Genomic DNA, 10,733 nt, shown 5'->3' with positions numbered 1-10,733 from the left:
GTCTCACCCGAGGGGACACTCTGCTCCTCCTAGAACTCACTTGGGAATTCCATCTGGCTGCCTCAGCAGGGCTTCCTCAGCTCCTTCTGCTGGGTGTTCTCAGCCCCAGTTTGAGGATGTCGCCTCCTGTTCTTGCTGTCTCAACTGTGATCCTCCAGTAATTTCTGCTGGGCGCTGTGAGCAGGGCATCTGATGTTCTTAGTCTGCTGCTTCTCTCTACATGCTACTCACTAGTTACTCTGTTACTTTTTCTTGCTATATGCTGAATAGGCTCATTCATTCAAAACCTCAAGCACAGGTCTTGTAGATCATTCTCTGAGCTGGGTAGACAGGAAGCACGTAGAACTTAGTGCCAATTACATGACACATGGTGACAGCCTAGGCGCTTCAGCCCCACTCACATGTGCCAAGTTGGATCCGAAGACACGGATGACTGTGTCTTCATCGGTTACTTCTGTGTCTTGGCCCCAGCAGTGCTGGTTCCACAGGATCACAAGTTTCATGAAGTGCAGGTCCTGGAAACTCACAGTGCAGCCAGTATTCAAAAGCAGCTATAAAGGATATTAGAATGAGTTTCACACTGATTACTTTGATATAAAGAATACTTCATATAATGAAAACCAAGCCTTAGGACATGGATGAAACAAGAACCACTTTCATTTACAGTCTGTGTGTAGACATTAAAAATCAACAAAATGTTTAGTAAACCCAAGATTTCTGAAACATAAGCACAAATCAAAACAAAAAGGAGATAGTTGCATCATTATAGTGAGTAAAGTATAGTGAACAGAGCCTTAAGATGCCCACACTGTGACAGCCACCTTAGCGTGCCTCAAATGTATTCCTAACTATTGAGGGTGTGGGAAGGCTGTGTTATTTTAAATATATTCTATAGCTTTTTGTAACTTTCATTTCATTTTTTTAAAAAATTTTAGGCTTTTCTTATAAATAATAAAATAGCAGGCCAATTAAAGTCTGAATTTTCTACATCTTATAGACTACTCTAAATAATTACAAGACACATAACTACATGTTCCTGTACAAGGCAATGGATCTACCTTTCTCTTCCCTCCTGGGGAGAGTGGAACAAACACAGCCTCCAAACACCAGCACAGCTGCTTTCTCAGGGCCTGGCTCTCACAGCAGTTTTGGTGGCCTTTCCCATCATCCTGGCCTCACATCCAAGAAGCAGCCTAGTGGACCTTTCTTCACCCGTTTTCATTCACACCGATTGGTGCTGCTGCCAGAGGACAGCCCTGGAGACTGGCCTTTGCAGGAGCTCATTTCCTCAAGTGCAAATGTCAGAGGACTCAAAGGACATGGACCATATTACATGCAATATACTACACAGGACATGTTAGATGTGACATGTGATATGTCACACAGAGTAGCTTATATATTTGTCATATATTATAAAGAACACACACAATACATGTAATATCTTACACAAACATCTTACATATAGCTAATATGTACTGTATTACAAAGACTCTATTGCATATATGTGAAAAAGAGCAAGAACTCATGCCTACACATCCATTTAGCACATTAATGATACACAGTTTTATGTGCTTAACCCATAAGCTTTATGGTTGGTCTTATAATTGGTTTAAAACTACTGATCAACTCCACTTATCTACATGCTGTGTGTTTGGGTAGCAACTCCATGGAACTTGTTTTATTTGGAGGATTAGCCTTTGTTTCAGCCTCATTATCTAATAACAAGAGTGTTTACTGATGATACTGATGATGGGAACCTCAAAAGTTAATTCACGTGTCAGAATCACAACACAAGTACACCTTGCAGCAGAAATTGGCATTTTGGATGAATTTGGTTGCTGTGGGATGTCTTTCTGTGTGCTGTGAATATGTGTTACTCCCATTGGCTAATAAATAAAGCTGCACTGGCCAGTGGCAGGGCAGGATGGAGCCAGGTGGGAAAATCCAAGAGAGACAGCGAAAGGAGAAAGAAGAGTAAGGGGAGACCCCAAACTACCATCCATGGAGCAACATGTAATGGGACACAGGTAAAGCTACGGAACACGTGGTGATACATAGATTAATAGTTATGGGTTGAGTTAAGTTATAAGAGCTAGGTAGCAAGAAGCCTGCCATAGGCCATATAGTTGTTAATTAATATAAGCCTCTGAATGATTATTTTATAAGCAGCTGAGGGACCTCAGGGCTGGGCAGGACACAAGAAAACTTCTAGCTACATCTGATCTTCAGTAGATGATTTCTCTGAACTAAAAGGCAAAGCAGTCTTTGAATTCCACTCAGTTTTGTTGAGAACCTAAAGCTAGCCTAAAAACTAAAGCCTGATTTTAAAAACAACACCAGAAGTATTTTACAGAAACACACACTTTCTCTATCAGAGTTTGGATGGATCACAAAAGGTCTGATCTGGTGTCTGGAAATCACCTTTGTCAAGCTTCTCCAGTTGCATTATTATTATTATTATTACAAAGGAGCCTTACACTCTTGTGTTGAACTGAGTATGATTAGATTCCTTGGAGACAGACACAAAAATCAAGAAGTTAACATGAAATTTCCTCAGCTGAATGGTAATGGTATGGGAGCAGCTTTCCACTGAATTCCTTCCAATTAAAGGCTGGTAGTCCTCTATATAGATGTCACCCCTGTTGATAATTTACTAAATCAGTGGCAACTTTCTAGGTGTCAGACAGGATAACACACTGTTGAGATAGATAAGAAAATATAACAAAAAGGGATCTAGCCATTGTTTTTCAAGGGAAAAAAGGACACAGAGTGTAAGTGTCCAAGGAACAGTATGGTATGATACTGTGGGGTCCATGTAATGTCAGAGTGAGAATACAGATGAGGACACACATAGGTATGAATTGTCCAAGGCCTAAGACAAGGAGAGAACACATAGGAAGTGGGAAGTTCTGCAATGGTTACATGGTACAGACACTAACACATGGGTTTGAAGTGGATTCTGCCCATGACATTCAACCCCCTGCAGTAAGGAAGTCAGTTTGTAGTTGAAACTGAGAGCTCATATCAAGTACTTGGAAATAATTCTGAACAAGGAGTTAAACACCATCAATGTTTACTGGTCTAGCACATTGCACACACTTCACAGAGATCCTCACAATAACTCTATGGGAAGTACTGTTTTCATCTTATAGGTAGGTAATTTGAGACCCAGTGGCATGTACTGAAGCTTTCTCAAGGGCATAGGGCCTGTGTGTGATGTATTGAGAGTCAAATCCAACTTTTCTTCAAAACCCATGCTCATGCTACATCACCTGGTCCTTTAAGTGGGTGTCACTGCAGCAAATCTTAAGTGATGGTACTAACGGAGAACCCTGTACAGAGCTCTGTCTTGTGAAAATAAATAGTAGATGACCACTCAATAGCCATGAAGGTGAGCGATGGACATTGCTCTGATGGTGATCTTTACCTGTACTCAGTAACGGTCACTGAACTTAAATCTGAGAACTGGGTAGTATGAGTGATCAGCTAAGGACTTGTTCAGGCCATTGTAAAAACAGTCAAAATAAAGCAATGGGATTTGACAGCTGATTCACGGACCACATCATTTAGTTATAGGTGGACAGAGTGACAATGGACTCCTGATACAGGCTCCCAGGGTGAAACAACAGATCCCAGATTCTCATCTCTTCTCAAGACACCCACAGAGGTGACAGTGTGAGATAGTGACTGCCTAGGCAGACACTGAACATCTGCTGAACTAGGTGAACTGGGGGGTGGGGAGAGGAAAGCAAAGGGCAGGCTGAAGAAGGAAAACAGGTTGTTGGATTTACAAGCATGCAAATATGTACCAGATGGAAGCTATTAAAGAACTCAAATATTTTTTAAACTTCACTATTTCAGCACAGACAAAATCATTTTATTTCATAAAAAGTCACAGACTTGATATCGAATGATTGTCACTTATTAATTTTGCCCTTTTTTGTGTGAGTGCTGCCTGAGCACAAATTATGAGAAGTCTTAAGTTGATAGTGATTCAGAAATAAGATTGAACTGGAACCATAATTAGCTGGCTGTATCTGGTTTTCCTTTTTATGGTTTTAACTGAACATTTAGTCATCTAGCCTTGGAATTGTTAGTGATTTGTGTGGGAGCTCAAATTACTCAGGGTCAGAGAATCTGAGCTTGCTTTACCCCACAGGGCTGTATAAGGAGATGATTTGACCACCAGCATGTTTACCAGGTGTTTGGAAAGGTCTATACTTAGTTGTATGGTGTGCTTTGATCTAGCAAGGGGGAGCTCTTTTGCCTCTCCCCTTGACTTGTTATAAAAAGTATTTTTCAATAAACCTTTGAGGCTGTTGCGTATTGATCCAGGCCCTCCTGAAGCTATCTGTGTTTCTGTCTTCTCGTCGGCTAGATCTCTCTTTTTATCTGATATTTTCTTATCCCTCTATCCTCTTCCTAAGAACCCTAGAAAAGGTGGGGGAGGTCTCACAGCCTCCCACACACTTGGAAGGCCCCCTTAGCTCAACTGCTCCCTTTAACAGCAGAGAAACAATAGGTGATTCCTGAATTACTGAGGGGCCTACTACACCAGAATTAAGTTAGAAACTTTATTTCCCAGCCTCGTTGAAAAGGACACAACTCTGTGGTATCTCATGCCTGCTTGGCACAAATACCCTTTCCTCAATGTCCTCTGCTTCCCACGCAGCTTTTTGTCTTGTTAAGCTCATACTCAACATATTGATGTTTCACTGTTTAAAAGCTTTGCTGCTTTTTCAAATCTATGTAGAAGAATCAAACTAAGAAAACATGTAAAGATGTTCTGTCAAGGCTGGCGCTGGAGACGGTGCTGTAACAAGTTAGTCTGCGCTTCTTACAAGCCTTGTCTATGCAGTTCTGCCCTACTTCCCAAGTGCAAAGTCCCAGTCCTTCACAGAAGTCAATCAGCATCCAGAAGTTCCGGTTATCATAAGAAAGCTTGTCTCAGTTGTTTAATGGCAAGAAAAAATTAAAACATGGAGCCAAAAGAAGATACAACCCAAAATATTCAGGTATCTTTCTCGGGGGCGGGGTGGGGGGGGGATTCACAGACCCAGGGAAGCAGGAACTGTAATGAAAATCCACTTCAGGGTGTTTGTCATCTGTTAAAATACAGAGAGAAAGACCTGTAAGTATAGTAGGAATAATTTTTACATGTTTGTGTTTAGAATAAAAGTAGCATGTAAATAAGAAATACACATGCCATCTATAGCCAAAGCACATGTGTGTAGAAATTAGGTGTGCTTTATAAATGAAGTCACTTACAGGTACATCAAAAACAGATTGTCTTGCATACAATAATTCCCAATAAGTATATAATTGTAATTTTAAAATAAGGAAGAGAGCCATTGAGCACCCTGTGAAATGCAGCCTTTCTCACATCAAACCAACTCACTCTTCTGCCAGATTTTAAGGTAATATGCCATGTTGGTTATAGTGAAGCAAGTCAGTTTCTCACTGACAGAATTTCAAATCTCTAATTCTTTTAGAAAGCATTTTGACTGCACAAAGTTTTCAAGAGCATTATAGAACACACATCACAAGCTCATTTAAAGTCTTCTTAAGCTAAAATAAAATACAAGTATAAGGAAAAGCAATCTTGTAGCTGGGTGTGATGACTCATGCCTGTAATTCCAGCACTCAGGAGTCTGAGAAAAGAGAATCCAGAGTTCAAAGCAACCCTTGGTTCCATAAGAGTTTGAGGCTATCCAGGAGTGCAAAAAAAAAAAAAAAAAAACCCTGTCAAACAAATAACAACAGCAACGACAAAACCCAACCCACCTGAACAAATAGTGACAACAACAGCAACAACAAATCCCCCCACGTTTGGTCTTCCAACTACAGTGCCAGTGCTTGCCATAGCACCCAGCGTGACTGCAAATCCTGGGTTGAGGGACCTGCAGTTTGCTCCTTCATAAACTCTTGAGTATGCAATATATTGATTTTCTAAAGTATTTGCAAACAGTCTAAGAAGTGCATATTCTACATTAAAGAAATAAGAACAAGATAAAAAAAAAAGGCACATGTAACAAACGCCTAAAAATCCATGCAATAAATGTACCAGACAATTTTTTAAGGTACAGAGAGAGACTAGAGAGTTGGCTCAGCCATTAAGAACATTTTCTGCTGTAGCAGAAGACCTGAATTCAGTTCCCAGCACTGATATTCGGTGGCTCACCACTGCCTGTCACTCCAGCTCCAGGGGATCTTATGCACTCTACTGGCCTTTGCAGGAATCTGTGCTCACATGCATGCACACACAGAGACACAGAGACACAGAGGAGACACAACACACACACGGTTTGAAAAATGCTTAAAGGGGAAAAGTAGAGTGGAAAGAATGAAAAGGTATTGTAAGTCAGTGATGGCTTTTTGGAGTTGAGGGAGGGACTAGATAGCAATAAGCACCCTCTCCTGGTCTATTGGCTTGTTTGTTGCTGCTGGAGAGGGATCCCACCCTTGAGCATGCTAGGCCAGCACTCCACCATTGTGGCACATCCCCAGAGCTTCTCACTTTCCCCCCACTTTTCAAAGTCTCTATGCAGAGCCTGTCTTAATTTTTTTCTATTTAATGAGGCAAAACTATAGTCAAATTTATTTTAAAAATGAAAGACAAGGTGCTGGAGAACTTATCTGGGGTTAAGATTTCTTGCTGTGCAAGCACATGACTGGAGTTTAGAACTCAGCATACACACAGAACAAGCCAGGCATACTATGCATACCTGTGTCCTTGCTAGGCTTTGCTGATTTCAGCCTAGCCAAGAGGACAAGAGCTGTAAGTTCAGGGAGAAATCCTGCCTCAAAGGAATAAATGGAGTGATAGAGAAGGACACTCAATACCTTTTTTGGTTTCCACATGCATATACAGACAGACAGGCACACAGACAGACAAACAGACACACATATATGCACACACAGACCCCTGTACTTATATTCACAGAGACACATGCACAGACATATAAACACGTTTATAAAATAAATGATGATTTTTTAAAAAGCCATAGGGTGAAACCAACAAAAAAGAGGTAGAAGTAAGTTACCCTCTGTCTTCCCTTCATGCTCTGTAACAAGGGAGAGCAGAGCCACAGTATGCCTAAGGTATACACATTTAATCTTACAGATGCTAAATGAGGGACATACATGCATAAGTGTGGTGCCCTTAGAGTCCAGAAGAGGGAGTCAGATCCCTGGAGGTGGAATTACAGGTAGTTGTGAGTTGCCTAACATGGGTGCTGAGAACTGAACCCAGGTCCACTGCCAGTGCTCTTCACCAAGCCTTCTCCCCAGCTCCAGCCTTATGATTTTTAAGCTTTTCCAGAGTCCACCAGCATATTCTTGATGGTCTAGTTTCCAACTTCATAGAAAAACATATTCACTTTCTTTGAAAGTCTGAATTGATTCTCCCTCAGTCACCACAACCAGGAGATGATAAATGGCAAAGATATTAAGCTCTTGAACATCCACATTCATAGGAATACTGTGTCCTGAGAAGAGGTACTTTTCACACCTGGAAAACTAGAGAATGAAATAAACCGAGCACACTGGCTTTCCACTTACTTGAGAAGCTGAGTGTGCTGTCTTAAAAACAGTGAAACCCTTTTCTTCACATCCTCCCTTTTGGATATAGGTTACAGAACACAAGCTGGCAGACTTCACTCAGTCCACCCATGGCTCTGGAGTCCCTAGCAGACACATTGAAGACAGTGTTAAGGATAAGAACTGGTGTTCTAAATTTAACAGAGTCAACCATGCATCTCACTCTTCATTGTGCTCTGTTTTCCAGAGTGTTTATTCACCAAAGGACACATTTCATACAAATTAAATCAAATCCAAAGGGGAACTGAGAGTGTGCCGGCCATGTGGCAAAGACATTGGGCTCTGGTGTCTGATTAAAATACTGACTCAGTTGTAAAACACTTATTATGCATCTTATTATAAGCACTCAGTGACATGGTTGAGGAGCTAATTTGTCACAAAATCAAGCTAGAATCAGTCTCTGTGGGAGAAAATGTCTGAAGGGTTTTACAAAAGAAAGCTACCCTGTCCTGTCCAGTTTGGCTTTCCTGGATTAAAATGAGTGTGGTGACTTACGTGTGTGTGTGTGTGTGTGTGTGTGTGTGTGTGTGTGTGTGTGTGTGTGTGTGTAGGTTAGTGGACAATCTTGAGTGCTGGTCCTCAAGTGACTTTCCCCTTTTTGATTGAGACAATGCCTCTCATTGGCTAACTGGCCAGTGAACTCCAGGGATTCTCCTGTCTCTTTCTCCTATCCCTTCATGACTGAGATTACAGGTGCCATCACACCTGGCCTTTGGTTCTGGGTGTTGAATGAAGGTCCTCATGCTTGAGGCAAGCACTTACTGACTGAGCCATCTCCTCAGCTCTTACATTTTGAGTCTCAGAAATATTTTTGCCTTGGTAGCAGTAGACAGACCTAAGCCAAGGACAAAGGCTTCTCTGTCAAGCAGGCAGACTTTCATCTCACCTTTCCAGCTGGTCATTCCACATCAGAGCTGAGGAGCCTGGGCAGGGCAGGGAGGTGGAGCTGGAAGCGTAGTTGGAGTGGGGCCTGATCTGTGAACAGACAGACAGCTATGTCAGAGGACAGAGCTACCGACTTTGGTTCTTTTCATCAGATGACGTTCCCTCAAACATGTTGAAAGAAACCAATGTCCACACATTGACTCACACTGGTCATGGCAAAAGAAGAAATGTACTTTAGATTATCTTCCCAAGACCAGCATACTCCTACTATCATGCTAAGAACTAGAGACCCACACTCTGCTCCCTTGGTGTCCACATTTGAAATGACTGTTTCTAGAGTGGTTACCTCACCACTTGTTCAACCCTGAATAAAAATGCAATACAATGTTCTAAGGCCTGTCTGCTCTTTCCACTCTACAATTTTCATGACTTCTCATCACGCTTAGGAAAAGGCCAGAATTCTTAACTAGACGTCAAAAACCCTGTTTGGCTTGGCCTCTAGCTGGAAGACTATTCTCACTTTAAACCTCCTCCTGTTCCTGCACCCTCAGTCCCCACTGGCCATCCTTGAGTGGGGTCATCCTTTCTCCTCCCTCAGCTTCCCTGCCCAGTTGGTTCGTCCACGCCCCCTTTACCTGGCCAACTCCTGCTCATCCTACATATCTCAACTTGAAGATTCCTTCCTCATGGCACCCTGCAGGACTTTTCTCATTATTTAATGCTTGCTTATTGTCTCTTTAGGAATTCGTTGTTGGACACCAATGGGCTTTATGAGTATGTGTTCAGTACTGTCTAAGGGAGAAGGTTCACACAGAAGGGACCTGTCTGCTTTTATTTGCTGCTGTGTCTCTGACCTGCAGGCCATGACAGTATGGGTTTGTGGCTCAAATGATGCTGCCAAATTGGTCACAAGTGCATTCCCTCAGTAGCAGTGCCCAAGTGCACCCTGATTCATTGGACACTGCTGGGGAACTAAGAAAAGACTCCTCACTCTGAAAACATATTTCTCCTTAATATATTTATCAGTAATTTTCTTACAAGGAAAAGCAGAATGAAATAAAATTGCTGCAAGAAAAAGTCCATATAGAAATGAAGTTGTTTTGCTGCCCAGAGCACTGGTTTAGTCTCAATAAAGTCAAGACCAGCTAGGGCAACACACGTGCAAAACACGTAACATCGCTTAGCTTGTCAGGTGAACTCTGAGCCTTTCCACTCTGGCTATGTTAAGGACATGGATGAGTTCATCAGGAAAGTGAGTCTGGATACCATGGCATAACATCTTTCTTACAATTCCAGAGAAAACAGAAGATTAGTGGCACTTTTCATTCAAACACAACCCTGGGTCAGGGGTCAGACTAGGGAACAAGCAGCATGTTTCCCCATTTCTTCTGCAAGGTCCTCAGATCCTCTTTTATTCTTGTAGCCAAAGAAAGCCCTTCTGGCTGGGGTAGGTTCTGGTCTTAGTTGACCTTGATCCTCCTGTTGCCAGTAGAATAATGGGAGCTTGATTAGAGACCTGTTTCATGGTGAACACATTGAGCCTACCACATTTGTTGACTACCATCCTAACAGTGGACAAAGTTTCAGAATTTGGTATCTAACAGCAGAATGGGAACACTGCTGTGTGAGGCTGTGAAGTATGTACCAGTCCCTGCCCATCCACCCCGCTCACAGCTCATGCACCAAGCATGAACCTAACACAAGCCACAGACTTGGAACAGTGAGGTATCAATGTGAACACATCAATTGTAACGTGCATCTCCTTGGTTAGGACAGCAATCATGGATACAATCATGAGTGAGGGAGGATGGCTAAAAAATTCCACTTCTTCTCAATTCTGCTATAAACTCCCACAAAAATAAGTCTGGCTTTCAAATGGTTCTATATTTGAATGATAGATGGTTTAACCTAATAAATGGTTTTTCTGGTAATGGTTTATTACCCACATTTTTCTCCTCTCAAACATATCCTCTATACCATTTCTAAGACAAATATCAGTAAGTCATAAAGATCTGTCAGCTTTTGTTGTAACCAGATAGGCTCTGGCTATCCCTGCTCCACTCCCCAACCTGTCATAAGATTGTGTATGAGCTAAGGATGAAGGATGTATCTTGGGAGAAACCAGGAAGGGAACAGCATGACAAAGACACCAGCAGGGTTTGAAACTCAGCTGAGTCTCCTCTCTGACCTTTAGGACAGCTCTGGACTGTGAATGATCCTCAAAGCTTGTCCCACATTGAGACAAAGGT

The 10,733-nt window shown here is 42.0% G+C and overlaps 1 protein-coding gene across 2 annotated transcripts in view; it reads right to left on the bottom strand.

Moving 5' to 3' along the window:
* Nucleotides 1–588: 588 nt before the first annotated feature.
* The window catches only part of Ptger3 (prostaglandin E receptor 3), a 71,219-nt gene continuing 61,074 nt past the window's right edge, over nucleotides 589–10,733 (bottom strand). Inside the window, exons 3-5 of one of the 2 annotated variants that reach the window (XM_042280200.2) lie at nucleotides 8,486–8,574; nucleotides 7,561–7,685; nucleotides 589–5,105 (exon numbers count right to left, since the gene is read on the bottom strand). In XM_042280200.2, coding sequence (XP_042136134.1) covers nucleotides 7,607–7,685; nucleotides 8,486–8,574 — 168 coding nt within the window. In that variant the 3' untranslated portion in view covers nucleotides 589–5,105; nucleotides 7,561–7,606. The remainder of the gene's footprint in view (nucleotides 5,106–7,560; nucleotides 7,686–8,485; nucleotides 8,575–10,733) is intronic. The other variant, XM_015993803.3, reaches the window with a different exon arrangement.

Source organism: Peromyscus maniculatus, chromosome 6, assembly GCF_049852395.1.
Source record: "Peromyscus maniculatus bairdii isolate BWxNUB_F1_BW_parent chromosome 6, HU_Pman_BW_mat_3.1, whole genome shotgun sequence".
NCBI lineage: Eukaryota > Metazoa > Chordata > Mammalia > Rodentia > Cricetidae > Peromyscus > Peromyscus maniculatus.
The sequence above is the reverse complement of the archived record's forward strand: the minus strand, read 5'-3'. Positions and strand labels throughout refer to the sequence as shown.